Genomic DNA, 27354 nt, shown 5'->3' with positions numbered 1-27354 from the left:
ATATGGCCAGCTGGAAAAAGTTCAAAGTTATAAGCACAGAGAAAATGGCTTACTTGGGCCCCTAGAACAGATGAAATAATATGAGTACCATGTCTAGAAACCTATAGTTTCTGAGTACTTTTTTAATACCTAAGGCAAATTCCATCGGTTCTTATTATAATGTATTCTGATTATTACAATGTTGTACAGAATAATTTTTTATCACCAACCAAAAAAATAAGGAATATATTATTTAAATAATAAAGAATGGATTAATTTTTTGTTAAAACCACCTGAACAAAATAATTGAGAAAGCACTACATTACAAAAAAAAAAAAAAAAAAAAAAAAAAAAAAAAAAAAAAAGCCATCTAGGTCTCTAAGTCACAACAACCATCTTAAGAAATACCAAAGCCGGAGCTGTCTATGGGAAATCTAGCATGTATCAAAATACACAACATGGTAATCCAAGGGTATTAGATTCGGAAAGAAAAGCAATCTCTAAATTTAGGAGGGTGCAGAGTCTGAGATTGCAGACAGGATGTATAAACTTCCTTCCTGATTTAGACATAGGAACAGGTGTTTATTGCAATAACAATCTCAGCATTTGTGCTGTGCCAAGAAAACAAGTGGTTTGTATTTGAAATATGACTTTGTTTTGTTTCATTAAATTGCATTTTCTCAAAGTCATATTGTCCTGGATTTTGGTCTTCCATGGAATGGAAGCTGGAATGGGAATTAGCAGCCCAACCGTACAAGTGATATTTGTCACAATATTAAGGACAGAAAAAACTGTTAGCAATAATCTTAATAATATCCTGCAAACAGATGCCACAGCATTGCCCCTAACTTCTTCCTTCTCATGCCCAAGCACTTGGGGATGAAAGAAACTGTCTCATCTTCTGCAAAAGACTCCAGATTATGGAGAGTTTCTGAATTATGAAGCAAATTCAATAATCGCTTGATCTTATCTTTTGGGGTATTTTTCCATGTCCAATTTCCAGTTTCTGCTCTCATTAAAGAGTTGCCTGCTAGTTTAAAGTATCTGGTAAAAGTCTTTCTGTTCATATGATTGATCATGTGTTCCTATGATTAAACAATCAAGTTTGCTCTGAAAGTTACCATAATTTCCTTGCCATCTTACTTCTAAATTCTCTCAAGTGACTAATTTATGCTTATATTTATCAAATGTACTCATATCTGATTCTTACCAATAGATGTATGTACAGATTTACCTATATGTAGTATTTGGTCAGATTTAAATTCTGCGAGTTTTAACTATTAAATAAGGTGCACCAGGAAATTTGTTCAGTAGCGTGCTTGTTTGAAAAGTTTTTATTTTTGCAATTCTTTTGCATTATTGCTTGATCTCATTTGCCATCAGGCCTGCCAAGCTTTACTTAAGTCTGTTAAATGCGCCATATTTGCAACATGACTACACACAGAAGAACATAAAAGAAGGCTGACGGATCCTGAGGTGATGAAAGCCTGGAGGTGAATTGGTTACGACATTTAAAGCTTGTAGTCAATCCACCCAGACTCTTTTGTCTCCTCAATCACCACACCTCTAATTATAATTAACCTCTCAGTTCTTCAATATGTTTCCCAGCACTGTTCACAAATGGCAAATGTGTAATTGTCAGCTGGCAGAAGCTCCCAGCATGTGCGAGCGGCAGTTGGGAAAGAGGAGCGGAGAGGGGCGGGCAGGAAACTGCACTGGAGAGCAGAGCACTGTGCTCTCTCATCTGTAACCATGCCCCACACTGTGCAGCACTGCTGGCAAAAGCATCACTCTAAAATACATGGCAATGCATTGCTAGTAAGCTACAGGTTTTACACAGACCTACTCTTATTCATCTCCTTTAATTAAGCTATTTCGTTCCTGCCTCGACATCAGGGAAAATTCAGCTGGCAATTCCAAGTATGGTTTCATTCATGTTGTATAAAATATAAAAGCATAAAAGCATAATATAAAAGCATTTGCCAATTGTTGAGAAAGAGGCTTAGGCTTGAAGCTAAATTTTCTTCTATTCTCAAATTAATTCCAATGCTTTTTTACTGTAGACTTTTGGTAGAGTTTTATTTAATTTTTCAGCCTTTCAGGAACACAGTTCCTACAAATAACAGTTATAGCCAGGCTGCAGAATCAATAGAATTTAATAAGACAGGACTTGAGATTGGAAGGTATTTTAACAATGAAATTGTACTCTTTCTCAAGATTTTGTCCAGAAGAACAATAAATCAAACAATCCCCAAAGTGACTAAAGTTTAGGAATTTTCATGGAATTCACCCGATACTCAGGAAAAAATGTTGCATCAGTGCCAAGCATAAATTTGAAGACTAGTGTCAAATGAAAAAAAAAAATCCCCACAAAATAATATATCATAGAAATTTAAGTTAAAATGCATATATAAAGAGAAAAGTTAATTTAAAGGATAAAACCCACACCCACAAAAGAAAAAAAAATGAAGGACAAAGGTAATAGATTCTGCCAGGGCCTGTCAGATACAGAAAAGTGGTTTATTTTCCTTTGCCTTTTAAACATTTGTAGTATGAAATTCAAGCTTTAGTATAACAGTAGGAGAGAATTCAATTTCTGGCAGTGAGAAATGTGCATCAGTCACTTCTGGGATTATTTAGATCAATTGCAAGAGCATTTCTGTAGTGTAAGAAATACAAAAGCCAAAGAAGAAATGCAAAAAATTATGTCACTGATGAGCATGTAGCATGACATCTACAAAGCAAAAGGCATTTTCAGGAATTTTTGCACAGTGATAATAATCATTTTCTCTAGTCTAGTCATGCAAAGAATCAGCATTGTTCCCAGTGAACTTGAAAGAGGACAAAAGAGTGGTTCTGCATAGCAGGCTGTACTGAAAGAATCACACAAATACATAATGAAGGAGTCCACAGGGGGAGAGTGGCTGAAGGAGCAATACAAAAATACTATACTTCACTTGACTGTAAAAGCAGCTTGAAATTGTGAGCAAAAGACATGGAGACATTATGTGAAATTATTCAAGAGAGAGGGAAAACAGATGGTGGGCAGAGAAAATGATTTAAAGAACTGCATTTTGTACAGAAAAAAGAAAACTGAGATGATCTTCTTCAAAGAGATCAGAGACACAAACTCAGTTGAGACTGATTTCCAGCCCACAGTGAGGAGTTACATACTGGTGATTCATTCAAAAACCCCAAAAGAATAGCTTCAAACCCAGAGGACAGACTACTTATTTATCTCCCGTGTAACAAAAGGGAGTACTTTTTGTCACTGGTACTTGAGATATGAAGTTCAGTAGAAGATGACAGACCAGATTGAGTATCAGTGACAGGACGCACTAGCTACAATTAAAGGTTACTGTGATCTCACAAACTTATTTTGATTCCATTTCAAGACTACCAGATACCAGTGTTGGCATGCATGCAGATTAGAAGTCCTTGCTTTCAAGTGTAAATGTTGACTAAATCAAAGAGAAACTAAAAAGCGAAATGAGAAGGCTTGGGGAATGAGGCTGACATGCCATGCCATGCCACGACTCCCTATACTTCAGCTTACAAAAACCATGCATCCCTATGACTCTATTTTAACCAGCAACTTTCATTTCTGCCACTGGTCAAATTGGAATTTTCTTCCTTCCTGTACAGGGCAGGTATTTCAAACTTCTTATGGAAAAGGACAGAAAAGACTTGACTCCTGTGATCACCTGAGTCACTTTGCAGGTGCTATTATAATTATTTTATATGTAATTGGGTTATTCCTCCATTTTTCTCACATCTCTGTTGCCTCATGCCTGTGGCTAGATGCCAATATATTAATGGTAATACCAGGGTGCGCTTAGTACCTAACATAATACCTAATGTTAGATACTAAATTCTGTTTTACATATGAAGTTTTCAGACACATTTAGAATATAGCTTGCTAAGAAAAATTCTTTCTTTTTTTCTTTGTAGTACCATTAATTTGACCAATTTTAAGTAATTCATAACACCACAGTATTAGAAAGGAGAAATGACAGTGCAAGTCAAATAGGATTATCAACCATAATATAATAGCTTAGATCTGGTAAATAACATCTAATGATTTACTCATGTAGGCTTGCGACACTAAAAATATTGAATCTATTAAGATCCTTAGATTTACCACAGCAATATATCCCTCTGCACTTCAATTTATAGTTTTAGTGTGAGAAATTAAGTATGTCCCAAGTGGCACAGCTCACTAAGGTTTAAACTATTTGAATTCCTCCAGGCCCATGTGTCTAATGTATATGGCTGGCCAAGCTGCAGGGCTTCACAGGCAGCTATCCAGTAGAAAACACCAAATGCAGAAATTTCAGTTCAGCAGTTTAGGCCAGCTGAATCTGGGACCTCCTGTCTACTTAAATTCCAGGATCAGTGTGCTCAATCAAAAGAAAAAAGGATAATTACATTTTCCTGGTAAGTTCTGCCCTTCAAAATTAAAAACCTGATACGTTTTTGATAGACCACAAAATGGTTGTGGTCTAAATTTGTTCTGGCTTTGGGTCCAAATTAATAAGAACTGTATAGACATATAGGCCCTCCTGCACTTAATAGAAAAAGGAAAGTTCACTGCTGGGTACAGCTACTTTTTGACTGGGCTGAGCACTTCTATCTTCCAAATCCACCCACTCCTGAGACCAACTAATTTGGTGCTTGATGTTGATAATACGATCCTCCTTTTCCTTACTCGTGGTCCCTGAGCAGTGGCAAAGCAGTTAACATGGTATTGTAGTAACCACTGAGAACATTCATCTCAGACCTGCAGCAACCCAGATGTCCTAACAGATGTCATGGCTTTAGTTCTGTGCTGTTTGCAGGCCCAAAGTCTTCTTTGTAATTGCAAGAGCTATATGCTACAGGAATATGTGAAAACTTTGAAACCATAAACAACGTGGACCCAAAAAAGACATCTGCTTAGTTTTCAGAGAATTTGAGATGACAGCTCTGAAATGTGAGCCGCTCCAGCTAATCTTACAAATAAGATGCTTTCTGATAGCCACATACAGTTATAATTAGACTCCAGTTTCACACAGAGAATCCATTTTTCCTTGCATGAGTTTTAAGAGTCAGCTATGAATAATGATTTAATTTACATTTCTGCTGTGCATGTCCAGGACTAAAGTCAGTTTGATTGTTCCAATCTGTGCTGACTTTTCAGCAATGACTAGAGTAAAATAGTAAAAAAAAAAGACTTGCCATCAAAATAATTCCACAACTTCACACACTTGCCAGAAACACATCTGATATCAGAATACACTTATATATATTCATATAAAGGCATGTATTATATATGCCCAAATGCAGGCATTTATATATTTATATATTGTCTGATTTATAGCAGACTGGGTGAATGAATTTCTTTCTTATGGCCATCATTCACAACACCTGATAATCAAGTGAAAAGAAACTATATGTAAAATAATTTATGCTGTCTCTTCCAAGTTTATTAAAAATGTTGGGTACTTCATGTACAGATTTTGACTTATGATGTTTATGGTCTGAGAATCTGAGGCACACGTGCTCATTAGTGTTAATGACACCTGCTATTCAACAACACCTCTGTATAGAGAGATATTCCTGAGTTTGAGCTACCTCAGGACAACCTTTGCTTCTGACAATGAAGATATCAAAATTCATTAAAACTGTGTGCAAAACTGCATCATAAAGAACTGAATATTACCAGAATTAATGAATAAGAATGATACTAGCTCGTACTAACTGAAATATCCTCCAGTACTCACTCACAAGGTCTGTGAACCTAAAACAGTGGGAAGACATTTGCCTGTCTCTTCAATCTGATGCTCAAACTGAGTAGACAGAGGGTATTGTCAGTCATCTGTCTCCTCTGCACAGTTGGCTTGCAAATGAACTAAATGTGTTCAAGTGGGTAGCAGTAATCCACAGTGAGAACAACACTGCAGATAGTTTTTTGAAACAAAAAATGCACGTGGCCCAAGCAGTAAATGTATCTCCTTTGCAAAAGTGCTGTTTTTTCTACTCCAGCTAATCAGTGCTAGTGCACCTGGATCCTGAATATTTATCACAGCGACATACATCTGTTAAATGTTCAGAAATAATTAGACTTTGCTAAAGCAAAGCTAATGAATTCCTCTGGAACTCTGTGGCAAAACAAACAGATGAAAGGTGTTTATAAGCATTCTGGACTCCTTAAAAAAACCCCAACAAACCCAAACAAAAAACCTCCACAACTGTTTTCTTCTAGCCCTGATTATACTTTGTACAAAAATGTGTAATCCAAGATTTTCTGTCCTTACCACTGCAATTTCCCCATTTGAAACACTGCAAAATCCACACATTAATAAACCATGCAGTTTCATTTTACCTTTGCCTGCACCTACAGCAGGACGGAGAATACCAGCTTTAGTGGAGGAAAACAAGAATAGGAACACTACATAATTAGATACAACACCAAAGGAAACATACACATATAATTTCACTATAAAAAGCATGCAGACTAGATAAAATGTATTAATTCAAATAAATTAGAAACAATACATTTATGCTGAACCCTGACAGACTACAAGACAAAATGACTGTACATGCATTTACAAAATTTTATTGGTCATGCTTGTTATGGTGCAAGATTTAAAATAAATACAGTTCATATGCAAACTTAATACCCTGACAGAGAAATTGCATTGACTAGCAAATCATCTATGGCACTTCCAATAAACCATCATTTTAATGAGCATAAAAATATGTGAAAACATGTTACCAAAATAGACTTATTAATGTTAAGATGATCAAAATGATAAAAAAAGTTCCAAATTTCCTGTTGGCTTTCAATTATTCTTATTTTGTTAAGCATCCATATTTAATTAAAAAAAAAACTTCAACAAAGCTCTAGAATGGCTACAAATATAAAAATCAATTGTGACAGGATTTGACAATATACTTGGTAGGTTTTAAATACTATACAGTTACTTGGGGCCATAGATGACAAATTTATTTCAAGTTTCCCAGTTTTTTGCCAGTTCTGTGAAAGCAATTTAGATTTTTTTTTGCATACTAAAAAAAAGTAAATAACTTCCTCTAATCACAAACCTGCATTATTCCAGTATTTTTCTCTGTAACCAAAGCTGGTCAATGATGCAGAACAGGTGAATAGACAATAACCACTAAAAATGTAAAGTTAAATGAAACTTGAAGCACAGAAAAGCCAATGCCTGTCTTAGAGGTTGTGAGTTGATATTAAAAGAAAAGGCTTTGTACCTTCTTGGGGATTCCCACTACAGCAAAAAGCCTTTACATGTATTTTATTTAAAAAAATTTAAAATACTTTATTGGTATATGACACATTTAGGAAAGCTCTAGGAAAAAACAAATTACTTGGCCCTATTTCCTTAGTGGAAGGAAGCAATAGCAATTTTTAGATATTTAATACAATCTGTAGTGGTTTTTAAACTCAAAAGACTTTCCTTATACATACATATCTTACCTTCATCCATAATTGTTACTGCTTCCTCAGTTATCTGACTTCCTGATCCAACTGAAGTCTGTGCATTAAAGTAAAACTTGTACCGGGTGCTGTAATTTAAATTTTTTAATATCAAGCTGCTCTCGTTGGCAGGAATTCTTATCTCTACCAAGGGACCCAATTCATGTGTGTTGTTGACTGTTGTTACAAAAAAAAAAGAAAATACAAAAAAATTAGGAAACTCACACACACTGTCATTATATTTTAAAAGGCTTTTGGTTTGTATGTATTTTTTTTTTTTTGCTTGTCTCTGCATCTACACTTTCAAAAGAAAGTCACCTTTTTATAAAGGTGCCAAAATCCAACTGGGACATAGGAAACACCAGCAAGTTTTTTAAGATCAGGTTTCATTCTCATAAATCTCTGAATCCAAGGCAAATGAGTTCAGTTCAAATCACCTGAATTTATGCAGGATTGAAGCTCTCCCTGACCACTGAAAAATTCTGAAACCCTAAGCTCAGTATGCTTAGGAAAAGAAAACATTGAAGCTCCTTGTGTCTAATGCCAAAGAACAGTGGGACTTGGTAAGTGGAAGAAAGTAAATTTCCGTTATCTGTTCCACGCACATGAAATTCTTTCCTTACCACTGTCACTGCTGAGAAATTTCTGGGCTAAGTAAGCAGCTGGGATATAAAAGAAGTGATTTAATAGCTCTGAGATGAGTAAATGGGCACATTTATAAATTTTTCTTTTTAAGATTATTATATCATGAAAATTGGAAAAGCAGACAACAATATAATTTGGCATACTTTGGTCTACTGCTAATGACATTTTCTCGGCAGTTAGAATACAGAATTTGTAAGTAGTAGTATCTTGCATCTAACTTGGATGCCACTTATATGTAGGATCTTACCTTCATTTGTCTGTGAATTATGGTTTGAAGTAATGAAAGTAATAAAAATGTTAACCTTCTACTACCTCAAGAAAAGATTTCCAAGTACAGTCGTCTATATTATCAAAATGTATTAGTCTTTTTCAAACTTGACATTTTCAATGCAATCATATCTTTTGTACATTATAAATTTAGCATAAGTTTTTCTTCATAAATGGATTATTATTTGGTAGACACATTGCCTAAGTTAGAGTTGTATCACAGAATCAAATAATGACTTGGGTTGGAAAGGACTTGAAAGATCAGAAGTCCAACCCCCAAAATATATTAATATTTAACTTACTTGGCTGAAACTTCAGTGTATATGATGTCAAAACACCATTTGGATGGGTGGGTGAACCCCACTCCAGAGTCAAAGAGTCCAATGTTGGGTTAGTAATCTTCAGAAAGGAAGGTGAACTAGGAACTTTTAAAAAGAACATAGAGTAAATACAAAGTAGATTAACTTTAAACAGGTCATTCATTATGAATTCTTAAGAATATTACTGCATTGAGAGAGATTATTATTTTATGAAGTCCAAGTAAACCCCATTTAAGTTTAATATCTAGGGTTTTCATTTCATACCTCCTTCAGGGGTCTTAAATACTTTGTCTGGGCTTGCTGGTCCTTCTCCTTTACCATTAACAACTCTGACATTCAGCTTGTAGGAACTATAGGGCTCTAGCCCCGGTAACATTCCAAAAGTCTTGTTTCCCCTGAAAGTCAAGATCTTTTTTTCTACATGTCGTCTACTCCTTCTGGATAAACTCTGCACTTTCCAGTAGTAAACCTAAAGACAAAAAAAAAAGAAAAAAAGTTGCAGTGACTGCTTAGCTGTTCTGATTTTCTAAACTCTGAGCTTTTCCATGAGTGTCCATGAATTATAGGTAGAAATAACTGCAATTTTAACAAGCTCAGGTTAGACACAGCACAGAGCTTTCCTGCTCCAGAAACAGACCTTGTCCAGAAACGGTCTCTACACAACTGGGTGCACACTACCACCTGCCAGTTCTGCTCAAAACCAGTTTAATACAAGTTTTGGTTGGGAACTACTTTGGTCTGTGATCATTCTCCTGCTATCCAGTCTATCTGAGAGGCAGAAGTTCTCCATTCATTCAGTAAGATGTCTACAGGCCTTTCCAAGCAGATTTAGACTTTTGTCAGATCACATCCCTGACCATGCTATTCCTTGATGTCAGATTACCTACAAATGGGGAAGAAATAAAAAGATTTGACTTGGCTGGAAAAAGACACAAGTTCTGAAATTACTCTAAGGTTACAGTATTGGAATGATCTCCACCCAAGGATGGGAACACTGTTCCTTTAATTATGTGACAATTTGATCAGATGAGAAAGCTGATTCTGGTGTCCATTGAGCTGACTGAATTTCTAAGAAACCACATATGAGCCTTAGAGGTGCTTTCCCTGCACTCTCTTTACTACACAGTCTCTCTACCATGGCAAAATGAAAGATATTAACAGCTGCCTCTCCAAAAGACTTGTGTTACTCCTGAGATTGTCAGCCTCAAATACATAATTGTTTATTTTTCACAGCATCATTATCATGCACATATGATCACAAGCTAAAGATCATTAAGAAATCTAAATGAATAAAAGATCTGTTCCTATTCAGGCCAACTGCAACACACTTCTTTAACTTAGGAAGCTGGGATTTCACATAGGATTTAAAAAAAAGGAGCTGTTAAGACTTGCAAAGCCCAGCTAGATAGCCATAAAGCAATGTTGCACTTACATCAGCTTTTAAAATACCATTTCACTCCAATCACTTTTAAATGCCACTATGTTTTACATGGTTTGAGTTAATGTTTTTCAATATCTCCAGCTGTCATCCTATAGCTCTCTCTCTATCAGCTAGTGTAGAAAATCATTTACAAGCTAACAAAAATTGAAGTATTGGTACTGAAAGCTATAATAAAATAGAGTGCATCACATTTTCAATTATTTCTTCTTTAGTATGAAAAGTTTTATAGTACTGCATTATATTGAGTAATAGCTAGATTAATACAAGAGCAAAATATGAATTATGTGCTGTAGACTGCTGCTTAGTTACACATCTTCCTGCTTTGTTCAGACATTTGCCTTCAAGATGTGACTCTTTAGTCACTCTCTTAGCTCTCTCTTTGTTAAGATATCTGTCCTCAGTGCAAGACTGTATATTGCGTATATTGTCTACTGACAGAAATAATTTTATTAATTAGGAAAGCCTGAGTGTGCTGGTAGGATTTTGCTTCTGAGTTTACAAAGACCTCGTCATGTGCTTTGTAAGCTATGTCAAAAATGCTTCATCCATGAAAAATTTTCAGTTTGTATTGAGAGAAAGCTTTTTAATAATAGCTACCCACCAGGTCTTATGATTTCTCATGCCTTGTCTAGTCTTTAACCTATTTTGGCTTGATTTAGCTGTATTTGCAAAAATTATTTAAGGTATTCTTGCTGCATCTGCAACTTACTCAAGGAAATATCATTGTCACATCTGTCCTAGCCAGAACAGCAAAACTCAGTGGTGTAGTCTGCTGTCAATCTTGTGGCTGTGAGCTTGTTTTATTTATTATTATCAAGTAACTTATTTGACCTTCAGTTTTGCTTAGCATTGTGTAATTGTATGGCTCCCCTCCCTACAGAAAAAAAAATATATCCTATATAGAGAAAGCATAACAAATTAAATAGAAGTGGTCATGACATGACTAAACCCCTAGATGACGTGGAAAGGAAAGTGATCCCATTAGTGATCACAGGACAGAAGATAACCCTCAGACACTGAAAGTCAGAGGAAAAAAGAAATATCCATTTAAACTTTGGATGATGCCAATTCACTGTAACCATGCTGTTGAACTTAACACCTGATGTATAGGCAAAAGTGTGTCTATGGATTTTGGTTTTGGTATCATGATCAATCTTTAACAGAAATTTTGTGATTTGGATTAAGAGCTTTAGTGTTGCTGTAACTTGATTAATAACTACCACTAATTTCACTAGATTCCAACTCTTTAATCCTCACATAACAGACATTTTCTTTTGCTTGCCCATTTCTGCATGAAATACCAGGTCAATGTAAAGCTGTCATCTAACAGATAAACATTTAAGAGACTAGTGAAGTCCTGTTTCTCAGCTGAGTTCATTGTGTTAGTGTGGCCAAGTAGCACACAAGCTACAAACATTCACACTATGACGTGCAGAACTTACATGTCAGACAGTCTAAGTCTCCCTGGATGGTGGTATTTTCTGCCAGGAAAGAGATACCCACATACCAGGAGCTCACATTCATGTGGTAACCAACTGAAGTTCAGTTTCAACGTTTTTAACTGCTCTATTTTATAAGTATGGTGTACATTTATTCTCCTCCAAATACTCTTTACTGGTTTAATTTTTCAAATATTTCTTTTATCTCCTTTCACTTAAAAAGAAGTAGTTCAAATTAGTCTTAATCTAGTTTGGGCTAAGTAATCTGTCTTGCTAGAACTCCCTTATGAGAATACTTACAGAGGAGCAAAGAAGCAATTACTTTCATTTTCTTCTATTGTTATATAGGATGTCAGTATATCCTCACTGAAGAAACTTGTCCCTGTCCTCCAGGGACATCAGTTTCAAATCTTGAAGTCATTCTGTCTCCCCTGCTCTATTAAATTCCAGTCTTTTTTCTCCAGCACAGCCTTTTCAGTTATGACCAAAGGCAGCACACTACTTTAGAATAAGCTTCCTTCCATTATATGGGAACTCCAAATCTTCTGCCATTTCATATGTCCTTGAGTTTTTACACTGAGCTTTTTCCTGGCCTCCAAAAAGACACAGAACCCAGCATATGCTACTAAGTGCCCAGTTACTCTGAATTAAAGATGTGATTGATGATATTGAAGCAGAAAATGAGTAACCTAGCATTACACCTAGAAGAGAGTCCTACCAAAACTAGCTCTTCACATCCTCTAAATTACTTTGGAAAAAGATCTGTAAAACTGTTACCATTTCTCAGCCTGTTTAACATGTGCAAGCTTGATTGCAAACACATGCCATTTTTCTTCAAGGACAACGTCACATGAACCTAGTGCTACAAGGCTGGAACATTGCTGAACTCCGTATGAATTGTATCAAAGCTTGCTCTTGTGAGCAGAACTTGGGAAAAGCTCGAGCCCTCTTACATGTCAGTTACTTCAATCTGGATACAATCTCATACAGGGAGACTGATCTATTTTAACAAATAAGGAAGAGAATGACTGTACTTACTTTGTACCCTTGAAGGTGTCCTCGGACACTTTTTAGTGGAACTGGGTCCCAATGCACCTTTGCTAATGTGCTGTTAATAACATGAACCTGCACATTGCCTGGAGCAACCATTGGCACTGTGTGGAAAGGATGCAACAAGCACCTAGTTAGAATTAGAAACCACACAAACAGTTTTTTAGAATGAGTCTTTGCATTGTACTCATGGAACAGGTTAAAATGTTCCTATGTTTTCAGTATTGATACTACAGAGTAGCATGAAGCCTTTGCTATCTCAGAATTGCTTCCTTTCAATTAAAAAAATAACTACTATTCCCCATATCAAGATTTCAGTATTTTAAACAGCCATTCAGGCTACACATTTATCTCCTTTTAATTAGGATAACTGAGTCAAACTACAAAACTTACAGTCTTCCCCTGAATGTCCAATCACCTCTGATGGCTCTGGTGCATACCCCAAGTCATTTAAAGCTTGCACTTTTACTTCATATGGAACAAAAGTTGGTGTACCAGACACAATATATTTAGATACATTTGCAACTATAACAGATGTCCATTCATCATCAACATCTTTCTGGCGCCAGCTGACTTTGTACTGAAGCCCTGGTCCATTAGACTGAAAACCTTTTAAAGGCTGAAATGAAAAGAAATATTTTTTTAAAATATTCTGAAGCATCTGAAATATCACAACTTAGAAAGAAGTACATTGATTCTTTTATAGAATGTCACTGAAAATTTACATATGTATTCTGCAACAGAGAAGAACTGCTGAAAGTTATGCAATTTAGTTTTTACAGGAGGTCACTTCAATTGACCTTTTTTTTCAGTTTTCACTTTTTGGTAAAAAGCACATTGAGTGATATTGGTGGCTAATTCTTACACAAATAGAACATTGTGATTTCTGTATATATATTTTGCTTTCAAATATTTCCTAAGAAGTGGAAGAGAGAAAACCAGACTTGCACCACCTCCTTGTAAAGAGTGTACCCTAGGCAATATTTCTTGCCTGAGAGGGCAAATTGATTACACATGGCTCTCCCTGAGCTCCTGTCATAATGGTAAGGGCATGATGGAAAAAACTTCAACCAAAGTTTTCTAGTGGGAAAGTGCACAATGATTAGTTTATCATAATAGGTGACAGTAGAAGTAACATTCACATTAGTATGCACTCTAAAAGTTAGACTCTCCTTGACATAAACCTCCATTTATATTTTGAAGTTTTCCTAAACTGGCAGCAAAACATCCTGTATTACCTAATTATTGGCTTATCTTGAGAAATTATGCAAGGAAATATGCCCTCCACCTTTAACTTATTTTCATATCAAAAAAAAAAAAAAAAAAAAGAATTTCTGATTTTTCAGAATCAGTTCCAATCAGTAACTGATTTTTATATTTAAAAAAATTAGCTTTTTCATGAAAATTATGATGGGGAATGTATGAATTTAATCCTTTCTCAAGAATATATTAAGCAGGCAATTGGCTATTCTCTTTTCTCATCATTGGTTCTAAAAAAAAAAAAAAAAAAAGCTACTCACAAACCTGAAAACAAATGAAATCTTGAAGAAAGACCCATCTTACCTCCCATGTTATTACCAAATTATCAGGTTCTGAGCCTATCCCCTGTACATTAGCAGGATTTTCATCAGGGCCTGAAAATAAAATATTTACACGTGAACAAGAATGGCTGCTGCGTGATTCCAAGCAAACTCAACGCTATTCACAGCGGGAATCAATCACCGGGAAGTGGGAATAATTATTTACTTGCAGATTTTGTCAGGTACTGCTCAGATGGCTCACTGGGCTGGCTCCTGCCAATCCTGTTGACGGCGATCACGCGGAAGGCGTAGTTGACGTAGGGAGACAGCTTGAGCTGCGCCGTCGTCTGGGAGCCAGGCACCTCCGTCTGGTAGCGCCACACGCCCGGCTCGTGCAGCGCGTCCTCGAACTCGATCACAAAGCCTGCAAGCAGCAATCGCATCCAACCTCGCGTCACAACCCCAAACAGCCCCCCAGACAAGCACAGGCGTTTCTGAATGAGCTAGCCAGGAGGGATTGCTCCAACCAGGGCTTTCAAAAATCATGGAACTTGATATGTAAATACATAAATCTAACACAAATTTATAATGTGGACATCAAAAGTAGAAATAAAGGTGAAATATAAAAAATAAACCTTTCATTTTATCCTTTGCTACTGTCATTAATGCAGCCATCCCTCAGGCAACACATTATTACAAGACCTCTCTGTCAGGTACCGGATTTTAATTTAATGGGAGCCCTTGAACTATCACAGCAAGGAAGTGGAATTTGACTGCCAAATGCGTTGTTCTAAGTTGTATCAAACAGACAGCAGGCAATACCTGTATAAATTTAAAACTCCCTGAATATTACATTTTCCCCAATGAAACTGGAATAATGAAAATCTATTTAAAGTCAAGAACCTATACTTGAGGAAGGTTTTTGAGAGCACTTTTCATTATCTTCAAATTAAATCAGAGAATGTATGTTCAGAAACTAAATTTCTTGAGAATACTCTGTGTGAACATTATGATGATTACGGTTGAGACCTTACAAAACATATAACTTCAGGGATAAATAATTTTGTAGAATTCCAAAAAGAAAATCATATTCATTATGAAAGACAAAAGGACATATTTTTGCAGATGTGAAACAGCCAAAAAACCTTGCTGTAAGATATGAGATATGAATTCTTAGGAGGAAAGACTTAGGAGGAATTTTTAGGACACAATAAAAAAATGGGAAAAGAATGTACAGTCTGAGTACATTCCACAGAACCTGGAGCATCAAATATTTACCTGGAGCATCAAATATTTGTGCGCTGTGTAAAAAGAATTTCCTCTATCTCATGTGTGGGTAGAGACAGAATATGACTTAAGATTGATCCTGTTCGGACTACTATAAAAATTCAGAGTGGTATCAGGAAATTTCTTTTAGAAGAAAACTTACAACACCACATAGAAAAACGCACAACAATTTGAGGAGCAAGATGTAAAAGAGGTAAGTAGTACTAATTATAGCCTTCTGGCTGGCAGACTTCATTCTGACCTAAGCAGTAAGAGAAAGAGGGAGAATTGACCCCAAATTACTGTCTGAGCTACTGCTGCATTTGTGTGCTCAGTGATACAGGTCTTGGGATGGGATGCCTCCTGGATAAAGCCTTGCTGAAAAGGTGAGAATATTACATGTCAAAAAGGTTTTCACTACTGCTTTTTGCTTCCATGGCCACTAGCCGTCTGCCTGCAACTCTAGTAGAATAATTTATAGGAAACTTCAAAGGAAAAAAAACTATCTAAGCTTTCAGAGAGATTCTAGCATGTCTGTCATACTGGGCAAACAGATCACTCCTAATGAAGTGCAATCCCTGAGTCTTCAACTGCACTTTGAAGTGATAGCAGCAGCAGAAGAAATAGGCTTACTTAGAAAGCAAATGTCTTATTTTGCAGCATCTAAGAAGACCATGCAACAATATAAATTGTATTATAATTAAACCCAGCATTATTTAGTTAGAAGAGTTCAGTTTCCAAAATGAGAGTGCGTGCAGTATATCACTCAAGAAAAACTTACAAGAGACAACACTGCCTAGTATTAACTCTTTTGCAATAGTGTGATCTCATTCCTGCAGAAAGACAACACTTCTGGCATGAATAAACCAATATTCAACTATTTACATTGATCTTCTATATACTATATTTTAAGGTATGTTATAGTTGATATACATTAGAGATGCCTGAGACTGTAAAATTTCAGAAAAATCCCTTAGTGTTTCATTGAAATGAGATCAAAATCTTTGATGTGTTCAGAAACTTGTGAAACTCTGTCTTTTACAAATTTTCCTTTCCAGATGCCTGATCCTTATGGTTTGTTTTCAGTGTTGATACCGACCCAGCATCAAACCCTGGAGAGCAAAACCCAGTCAGTCTAACTAATTAATTCCAAACATAAGATTTACACTGGTCTTAGCAATAACTTGCGGCAGTTATTATCTAAAAACACACTGCATAAATAATGAAATAATTTAATTAAGTTGCTCATAGGGAAAAAGTAATGCCAAAAGGCTTTTTTATCCCATGATCTTTTGGAAAAAAACCATTAATATCTTTGTTCCTTGCTCCTAAATTCCACACCCTTCTCCCATCCTCTCTGCTCAATATAAACAAGGGTTTTCATTATGTTTTACTGGGAAGAATAACAGCATTTAAGATAAATTTACTGCCTCAAAATTGTATAGATATTTATTTGTTTAGTTTTATGGATGTGGTTTATTCTTTTAACTGTCTGGACTAGAAAAAACACCAGAAAAACTGTCTTATGTTTTCATGAAGAATAAGCTTCTGCACCAGTAGAGATGGATAATCACTGACAACAGTGGGACTGATGCTATTTCAAATTCATAGAACCACAAAAGAGTTAATGCAAGATGTTAGTAGCTCTCTCCTTCAGAAGCATACAAGCAATGAACAAGACTGCTCTCTACATATTCATAAAATTGGACCTTGTCAGACAGACCTCATATCTATATATATATAACTTCTATATTATCTAGCACAAGATTTTGAATAAAAAAGCCTAGCTCTTCTGGTCTTCCTGCTTGGCTGTACAGTAGTTATTAAGGGAATGTTGTGTAAATAAATGATGACTGTAGAGAACTAATTTCCGTTTCCCCATGCTGTACACAACATTTATTCCAGAAATTTTTGGAATTTGGGAACAATTAGAACAAAACTGTCAAGGTAGTGTAGTAGATGCAAACAAACATACTTGTAATGGGACTGTTGTTTTCATCCCCTGGTAACCATGAGAGATCAATGCTTCTTTCTAGCTGACCTGTCAACTCCAAGTCAAAGGGTGGATTTGGCCGAGCTGTAAATCAAATGAACACAAAGTAAGTAACCAAATCAGAATATGTACTTTAATATTTGCAAAAAATCCTTACATTCCAATCAAAGAATACCACAGATACAGCAGGGCAGCTCTACTTACTTATGTAATCATGACTTAAAGACTAATAGCATGCAATTATTACAAAACAGACAAAAATGGAGAACTGATGTAACCTGGAAACTTCTATTCCTTGACAAGAATTGGTATTTATTTTTATCTATGTCTGAGTGCACTGTGATATGAAAATATGACGAGATGCAAGGAATTATGAAATGCCTCTTTAGTTTATCTTTGAATGATTATGAGTGGTTATCTATTGCAACAGACATACCTCATTCAGCATGGAAAATAAAGAAACATTCATATCAAAGAAGCTTTTCTAGAACCATTACAAATATTTTTATGTGAATTCAAAACAAGTATACTTCAAACAGAAACTAATTGCAAGTTACTAAATAATTTTTTGTTGTTCTTTTAAAAAGACTCAGAAATACCATGCAAACTGTTATTATAAATCCTTATAATATATAGAGATGTAATTCTCTGTTCCAATTTCATGAAGGTAATTTATTATATGATTTGTTACACAAAAATCACAACTAATAAGTAGGTTCATGTAAGAATACATAAGCATTTTCACTCATAGGATTTACATAAAAGTTCTTAAACCCCTTTCACTTATAAGTGTTTTAGCTTATTATATCGCACTTGAACCCCCAAATTCAGAAAACATACTACTATTTAAGGCTCTATACAATCAAATATAAGACTATGCCTGACTAACAGATTTTTAAGTTTTAACTTAAATTTTAAAATTTTGGTGATTTCATCAATTATAAGTCAAACTGGTCAATATGAGCATATTCATCTTATGAGTGGAGTAAAATTAAGATAAACTATGAAAGAAAATAGAGCAGGACTATAAGGCTGCAAAACCAACATTAACATACAACATAATTTGGTTGGTGTAAAGTCTTTAATAGTGAATTACCTTCCACCAAAGAATTGGATTTACATTTTAGATATTTCATTTACTATATAGCTAACTTGTATTACAGTGTGGTCTATGAGAAAAACATGGCCATCGTATACCCCATCTTAATTAAAATTGTCTCTGAAAATCACTTATTCCCTAAATATAAAGCAGCCTGCACTGTAACATTCCAAAGTTCTGTGCTACAGTAATGCAGCAGTTGGTAAAATGGGATGAAACCACACAGACACAGACACACACAGAGGAAAAGGGGAAAAAAAAAGGCAAAAAGAAATTGCAACAGGCAAATGAGCAATATATCTGCCTGATGATGTAGAAAGAGAACTTTGTTTTAGTTTACCGTAAATGATAGCTGGTGTTGGGGGAGCAGCTGAAAAGAACATTAATATAAAGGATTTAATCAGTTAGTAGCCAAAGAAACAGAATACTGTAGGTAGTTAAAGAATATAGTTATTAGAGACAAAGAAATGTTAACTTATTTAGATTAAACGGTTAATTTAAAAAAACACATTATAATTTTTCACTGAAGAGCTAAAAAAGCATTCTTGAATACTTTATTCATTTTTAAAATAAGGACAGATCAAGAAAATAAATATAGTAAGCAATCTTATAAAAATTCCTAAATGAGTGCTAGCTTTTTGGCTTAGGTCATTCTTGGATAGGCTTAAGATCACAGCAGAATTTTAAAACACAAACATACTTGCTCTGAGTCTCAGACTGAACTCATGTAAGAATCATTCAGGAAATAATCTTAAAACTTTCTTACAAATTGGAGAAAAGTAATATATTTAACAAGAATCTGCAATCATAAAACTTAACAGAGAACTAAGCCAAAAATACAATCCATCAGAAGTCATACAGCCAAGTCTGCTCAGCCTTTATGAAGCATAATTTAGTTGTTGAAGAGATTCCTGAGAAACACTCTCCCAACACAACAAAGACATGTTCCTGTTGGAAGGAGTCCAGAGGAGAGCCACCAAGGTGACCACAGAGCTGGAGCACCTCTCCTCTGAAGACAGGCTGAGAGAACTGGGGCTGTTCAGCCCGAAGAAGAGAAGGCTCTGGGACACCTTAGAGCAGCCCCAGCACCTACACGGGCTCCCAGAGAGCTGGAGAGGGACTTTTCACAGGGGCATGTAGTGGTAAGACAAGGGGGATTGGCTTCAGCTAAAGCAGAATGGGTTTATGTTACATAATTAGGAAGATATTTTTTATGGTGAGGCACAGAACAGGTTGCCCAGACAGGCTGTATGGAAAGTGTCTCTGCCCAAGGCAGGGGGGTTAGAACTAAATGACCTTAAAGGTACCTTCCAACCCCAGCCATTCTGTGACTCTACCATGGTTATGTTCAAATACTCTGCAAAATTTCATTTCCTGTAGTAGCTCAGATATGGTCAAAATAAAAAGCTCTACAGCACAAATCTGCCCTGTAGCTACTCAGTCATCTTGTAAGGAGCTGATTCAAATGCAAACTGTAAGGTGAGACTACATTTTTTAAAAACTGAAACACACTGACACTTAGGTGGCATTTCTGTTATCCTGTCCTAAAAACCAAAACTTTGTGCTTTTCACTTTAAATCTAATGCTGCTTTCATACTTAACAGTAGAAGTTTGAGAGCATTCTTACCAACAACAGTAAGCACAGCGCTTGCTGAAACACTGTCCAGAGTAGTATTAACTATGCAAGTGTATGTTCCATCATCTTTATCAGTTACATTCATAATGGTCAAGTTGTCTTTACCAACTAGAAACCTGTAAATACAATAAATTCAGCCACTGATTTTTCAATAACTGGCACTGTTATAAGAAACTTGCATAAAACATTATCAAATCCCATATACTTGTACATACCTAAACAGCTATGTTTATCCAAGTTAAGCTATGGGACAATATCATGTTTTTTTTTTTCTTCATTGCTCTTGACCATCTTCCCACAGTGATTTTTATTCTAATGTGCTTTTCTATTCAAATATATTCAAACAAATTTTAAATATTTGTGATCCAGACCACAATAGTTTTATGTTATCTGTTTAGCTTCTCAAGTCAATTATCTTTACCTTACACTTAATCTATAAGGCCAGTGTGCAGAGTTTGTATAAATGCTTACATCTCATTTTATTTTTAATTCTATCTTGGTATTTTCATCACACTAGGTAGGTCCTTTAGTCACCAAATATTGGATAGCCATGATGTTTATCAGTCTTTGGAAAATATGTCCATAGGGTCAATATGCTCTTTTCAAAGATCAGGAAAAAGAGCAAACAAAAGGACCTAGAAAATTAAAAGTAAAGAAAAACTATGTGGTCCTTACCTTTCATCATCTGGCAGTTCATCATTGTCCTTCAACCATGTAACTGTTGGTAGTAAGGTAGAATCATGTTTTATTATACACTCAAAAGAAACCTGGCCATATCTCTGAATCACTTTGTATTCTGGCTGTTTAATGATCATCGTTGGATCTGAAATTTAAAATTAAAATTAGATATCCAGAAAGTCTGAAATTCTGTAAAATTCTGAAAATCAGTGATGAAAGAATGACTAAATTCTCACCTTTAATTTCCAACTGCACCTCATTTTGTATCTTTCCTAATTCATTCCTTGCTACACATGTGTATGTACCAGCATTATTCTTCTGAGCCACTGGAATCTCCAAGGTTCCATTATCATGGAAAACATACTCATTTCCACGCAAAATGCTGCCTTTCACTCCCTTAAACCTTTGTACAAGGAGTAATATCATTAGCCAGCATCACAGTTAAATTCTGAATCGTTTTATTGTCAATAAAATACAAACTTAGGAAGACCACATTAGAAAATAGAGACAGAAGCACTCAAAGAAATTTCAACTTGACCCTGTGGTGTAACTTTACTGCAGGTTCATCAAGTACATGCAATATCATATTAGCAAGTTGTAAACAGCATATATTTTAAAAACATTATTTTGAAATTGTAAACAGATTTAGAAGAGTTTTAAAGCTTCAAGTGTTTGTTTCTACAGATACTACTGGCTCATCTTCTGTACCATAAGACAGCTGGAGCTTACCATTCAATTTCAGGCTTAGGTGACCCAAAATAAGCACAGTCTAGCAATGCAGGGCTGTCTGCAATGACTTGATACAGTTTATTAGCAGGAGTTAGAATTCTTGGTGGCTCAGCTGAAAAGACAAAGAGAGCTGCATGTAGTAACAAAGCTACAAATAGCAAATACATAAAAAGTATAAATACAAATACAAAAAAGACATCAAGAATAGCCTAAAGAATTACATAGAAACATTTTTCCCTGGGATGATTTTGGGTCTCAGTCTGGGCTCAAATACATTCTACTGGTACTAGCCTGAGGAAAAGTTAATGCAGGGAAATTATCTTGTGAAAAACAACTGTTTCGTGCCTATTTACAAGTAATAATGATGGGCACCAAAGGCAATGATTTCAATTGGAAAATGTAAATCAGTATATACTTCAAGAAGATAATCTCCTGGGTACAGACTGAACTATCTAATTCCAAATACACCTGCAGGCAGAAAGAAGCCAGGATGCATTTTTGGTGTAACACCTACATTTTTTTCTTTTAAACAGTGTCAATCAACACATCTGCCAGCTCCTGCAAGAGAGTCACTAGAGGCCATTCTGCCTAGGATTTTGCTACTAGCTTTTTTAAATTCAGTGAAAAGAATTAGAGGGGCCACAACATATTGTAATCAGAAACACATGCCAGGGAAGCCTTAGAGACAAGTGCATAATCATGTCCCCTTGCAGCAGTAACTTGGAGATCATCCATTCCACTAATCCAAAACATCCAGACTCCATGAAACTGTATTGAAATGTACTAACTTAAGCAACACTAATTCCTGCCTTCTTTGTCGGGCTTCTGTTTGACTGACTTACAGAAACAAAAAAAAAAAAAGCAAACAAAAGAGAGATAAAATTTCTTCCGATTTTTCCCAGCTTTCTCATCTATCCTTCTCACTTTGGAACAGCGAAAGTGAAATTCAGAAATAGTGTAAAAAAATAGCTATGTATACCCTTGCTCTTTACAGGGGCCAGGAAATAAATCAATTCCCAATGAAGACCTCAAGCAAGGTTTAAGCAGAGAGTCTGCGTGTTAGCAGGAGACAACAGAATACCCAAGAAAACAAAAATATGAAGTCTTTTTCTTACCCAGAACATTCACAAATGCATTTGCTAGCAAGTATCCATATTCATTAGAAGCATTGCACTGATACACAGCACTTGACCTTTCTTGCACGTGTGAGAAAATGATGGTGTCACCATCCACCTTCCTGCTAGGATCTTCTGGGGCAACTGTTGGTGTAAAGAAAAAGAGTTATTGCCTTTCCTAAACTGCTATTGGATTGTGAGTTTCATACTTCTGAAAAGAAGGAAGAATCTGAAAAACCAATATACCCTTTAAGTTTGTTTTTTTTTCCCTGGGCGACTGATCACTAGTAAAAATGTGAATTTTAATACAGTTTAAAAAGTTCTTCTCATTCTACAGGTATTAACTCAGGATGGTAGAGTTCCCATTTTTCGAGAGGCTTTTTTGTTTGTTTTCTAAGGGAGTGAAGCTGAGATTGTATTTTGCACATACAGAGGAAAAACACCAATATTATGAGATTCGGGCAAATACAGTCAATATCTAGAAAATTACAGAAATTTCTGAATGTCAAAAGAAAATGCTGATACAATGACATAGTCCTCTGTGTCTTTAAAGTTTCAAATTGATTGTTATACCATAAATAATTTTCCAAATATAAAATTAGCCATACTCAATTGAAAATTATCTCTGAGTAAACAATAAGCATTCCTTCTAACCAAGTCAAGAAACAATCAAGAGCAGAGTTAGTACTTCAGTAGGTGGCACTCTTTCCCTTATGTAAGAATTATACAATGCCATTTCCTCAACTGCTCTGGAGTGGCCTGAGCTGTCAAACAGTTTCTGCACCTCAGAAGCCCCAAAGACATAACTGAAAATAAAACTGGAAGAAAATACTGAAGAAGAGTAATAGCCGTCAGTTCTGATACAGCTGGATGGCATTAAAGAAGTATAATGAAGAAAAAACAGCTTGTAACACCACACTGCATAAAAATGCACAATACATAATTTAATATTTTATGAACATACTAAATAAGACCAGATGTATTATTATTGTATTAAAAACACAAGTATTAATAATAATGAAAATTAATGGTAAAATTACTGATCTATTAATATGAAAAATAGATGTATTTATACAGACATAAATGCATCGTAGTTTGGCTACATCATCAAAATTGACACCCTTATTGAATCTTGAAAAAGAATATTTGTGGAACACATTCAAATACAAGGAAATTCTTTTCTGAATTCATAAAAAAAGATCAATCAAGTAAATTAACATCCATTTTCTGTGACAGGAACCTTTTGATTCAGACAATGCCTTAGTTCTCATCTGTAAAGAAAATGGAGACATTTCTCCTGCATTTTATTAAAGTATGTATTACTGAATTCTCTACAAAAGAAACCAGATGAAGGGGATCACAGTTCTGTGCTTCTGCTTAAGGGTATTTCCAGCTTGGATGAAATCTAAGGCCATTTTTCATGTAAATACCTCAATTTCCAAACAGCTGCCTCAAGAATAGATTTCCATTTCTGTTTTTTCTCATCTTCCATCACTCTGAGTTCAAATCAACATCACAAATTCAAAAATTTTGGGAAGGAAGAAAAAGGTACTACTGAGATTTTAAATGCTTATTCTCTGGACTTCTGGATTGCTGGCACATATTTTTCTCTCTTTTGCTTTACTTCCTATTGCGTTCCATGTTTCACATTGCCTCCTTTTCCACGTAAATGCCATTTTCATTAAAAGATTCACGGGCTGAAAATAGCCGGAGCAGGTGAGCAGCGCAGCAGGCAGGGCAGTCAGCTGCGGGAAGCAGTCTGTTTCTGCATACAAATCACAGCTCAGCAGAAGACAGGCACAACTGCTCTCCCACGAGCAAGGGGAACTGCCCACAGCCGCTCCAAGCACGGCTGCTCCAGCCCTGGGCTCTGGGCTCCCCTCTGCCCGCTCCCTCTGAAGCTGCAGCCCTTTCTGCACCCAGGTGGGTCACTAATGGGTGCACAGACTGCCCCCCTCACACACACTCCAACACATAATCCCTCACAGGATGACGGCAGGCCCCTCCTAGGAGATGGAGGCCATTAATTCAATCTTCTATGGCTGAAGGAACTGCATTGAAAAGAATGATCTAACCACTAAATTACTATAGAAAAAGAGCGGCAGCGTCTTCCCTTCCCTCTGCTGTACTGAAGGAAAAAAGGAGATAACCCCTTACAGCTATCTGAAGGAAAGGAGGTGCCTGTTCTCTAAAAAGGGCTTCAAGCTGGGGTCCCAAGAGAAAAGAAGGCAGAAGTGTCAGGTTAGCTGGTGCTTTCTGTTAATTGGTCTAGCCAATTGGATGCTGAAGGGCACTGATTCAAAAGCTCCTGTTAAGACAGACATCTATTTAACTGTCTGGTGAATACAGCTTCCTTAATGGGCTGAAGCACTCGCTGCTGCACTCACAGACACAGAAACATTGAGCTCGGAAGGGACTTTTGGAGGTCATCTGGTCCAACCCCCTGCTCAAGCAGGGCTACTCGGATCCAGTTATCCAGAAGTGTGTCCAGATGGGGGAAGGATCACTTTCCTCTACCTGCTGGCTACACTTTTGTCTCATGTAGCCCAGGATAATGCTAGCCTCTGACATTGCTGGCTCATGGTCAACTTGGCATCCACCAGGATGCTCAAGTCCTGTTCTGCTAAGGCACTATCCATCTGCATGGCCCCCAGCAGGTACTGGCACTAAGGGTACTCCTCCCCAGGTGCAGGAATTTGTTCCACTGATCACCCTCTCTGGGTTTGGCCATTCAGCCATTTTTTTATCCACCTGTCTGCTGTTTATCCAGCCTCTACACCAACAGCTTGTCCATGAGGATCTAATGGGAGACAGTGTCGAAGGCCTCACTGCAGTCCAGGCAGACATTATCCACTCCTCTTGCCCTCCTCTATCTGGCCAGTCATTTGATCATAGAAATGTATGAAATTGGTCACCCCTTGGTGAAGCCATGGAAACTGCTCCTGAAAGTTTTCTTGTCCTTAATGTGCCTCGAAATGGTTTGCAGAATTAGCTGCTCCATCACCCTCACAGGGATAAAGGTGATTGTAGTTCCCTGGTTTCTCCTTCTGGCTCGTTGAAGACAGGAGTAGCATTTGCTTTCTCTCCATCTTTAGGCACTTCTCCCAGTTACCATGATCAAGCAAAGATTGAGACTGTTCTTGCAATGACATATGCCACCTCAGTCAGCACTTGTGGCTGCATCCCATCAGGGGCCACACACTTAGGTATGTTCAGTTTGCTCCTGACCTAATCCTTTTCCACCAAGGGTACATCTCATTCTAGTCTTTTCTCCTGGTCTTTGGGATCTGGGATTCCTGAAGGTCAGTCTTGCTAGTAGAACCTGAGGAAAAATAGCATGCAGTACTTCAACCCATTCCATACACCAGTCTACCACTTAAAAAAAAATCTTTTAAAATCCTTTTCCGGGGAAAGGGAGTGATGGCAGGGCCAGTCAAGCACTGCTTGTTTGTATGTATGAATATTCTGGTCACGTTACACGATAGTGGCATGAGAAGGAGAAAATGCTTCTGACACATTAGACAAATCTGAATTTGGCACTGATAGGCAAAATAGGAAAAACCTATATAATAGTTAAAATGAGCTTGTACAAATAGGATAATGAATTATAAGGATTTGCTATAGGAGTTTTGCTGCTGTAACAAGACAGGTGAACATGTGCCATCTAACAGCAAACATCTGCTCCCAATAACATGGAATCTCAGCTTATCAATGTGTTTTGGTCGTTTCTCAACAAAGACCTGGTTTCACGTGATTTTTTCATCACGTTGTACAATGATACAGCTTCTTGACTCTAGCCACATTCAGCATATTCCTAAACAGAGAAGGCAGGGCCTCCATCAAATATGCTCAAATAACCACAATGGCAGCATTATTACTTTTTTTTTTCTTGAAAAAAAAGACAGAATAACATGTTCTCTCTGAACAGAAGTCGTTCAAACATACTGTTATGCTTAAAACTGGAAGGGGAAAAATCTGGATAAAAAAACCATGGATAACTGAAACAGTAAAGAATATAATTTTCCTTTTCTTACCAATCTGGCTTGCTGCTCAGCATGTTATTTTCCTGTGATCAGTGAAATCCTTTTCTTGCTGAGTTTCTGATTCTGACAGTTCTGTTGTCTCCAAAGGCACAGCATCACCGGCACTAACTATAACCATCCTTGACTATTTTGTGCAGAATTGATAAAAACCTGATAATCAAAGGTTTTTCATCTGCTGAAGTTCCTAGGCCAGATGCAAAGTTCCAACACAACAACAGCAGAAGCAGTGGATAAACATCTTCCCATGCAGTCTTCTCTCCAAGACTGAAATAATGGGGGCATTAGGGTCAGCAAATTTCTCCCCATGCTCCCAAGGCTGCAGTGAACAGCTTCTGGTTTTTACTCTCAGAAAAAATGATGGATGATGAATCTCTCAGCCAGGGATTATCAAGGCCTTTCATGAAAGAAATCTAAGGGCTAATGTTCCTCCCTTAAATTCAGTGTGAGTACTAATGGAGACTAACTCAAAGCTAAAGATTCAACGTGGAATGTAATATAAGAAGAGAACAATGTGTTGAAAGAAGATAAACAGCACCTTTGCACTACTTTGTATAAATCTAAGTGTCTGTATTTAATATTTAATAGCTCACCATGAACTATAAACCACTGGACCAAAAAAACCAGTCTCTTGTACAGTATTTGCAATGCCTTTCT

At 36.4% G+C, this 27354-nt stretch overlaps 1 protein-coding gene across 24 annotated transcripts in view; it reads right to left on the bottom strand.

Moving 5' to 3' along the window:
• NRCAM (neuronal cell adhesion molecule) overlaps positions 1-27354 on the bottom strand; it is a 145238-nt gene that overhangs the window by 21547 nt on the left and 96337 nt on the right. For 10 of the 24 annotated variants that reach the window (XM_059473274.1, XM_059473280.1, XM_059473287.1 and 7 more), the window contains 15 exons: positions 22658-22801; positions 21543-21654; positions 21050-21216; positions 20811-20958; positions 20127-20251; positions 18840-18869; positions 17383-17484; positions 14368-14565; positions 14185-14255; positions 13015-13240; positions 12610-12725; positions 8956-9160; positions 8674-8796; positions 7460-7636; positions 6344-6379 (listed from right to left, as the gene is read on the bottom strand). In XM_059473274.1, the coding sequence (XP_059329257.1) occupies positions 6344-6379; positions 7460-7636; positions 8674-8796; positions 8956-9160; positions 12610-12725; positions 13015-13240; positions 14185-14255; positions 14368-14565; positions 17383-17484; positions 18840-18869; positions 20127-20251; positions 20811-20958; positions 21050-21216; positions 21543-21654; positions 22658-22801 (1980 nt within the window). The remainder of the gene's footprint in view (positions 1-6343; positions 6380-7459; positions 7637-8673; positions 8797-8955; positions 9161-12609; positions 12726-13014; positions 13241-14184; positions 14256-14367; positions 14566-17382; positions 17485-18839; positions 18870-20126; positions 20252-20810; positions 20959-21049; positions 21217-21542; positions 21655-22657; positions 22802-27354) is intronic. The other 14 variants (XM_059473286.1, XM_059473282.1, XM_059473288.1 and 11 more) reach the window with 3 other exon arrangements.

The sequence above is a fragment of the Ammospiza nelsoni genome, chromosome 5, assembly GCF_027579445.1.
Source record: "Ammospiza nelsoni isolate bAmmNel1 chromosome 5, bAmmNel1.pri, whole genome shotgun sequence".
NCBI lineage: Eukaryota > Metazoa > Chordata > Aves > Passeriformes > Passerellidae > Ammospiza > Ammospiza nelsoni.
Note: the sequence above shows the minus strand (reverse complement) of the source record. Positions and strands in the feature narration are given on the sequence as shown.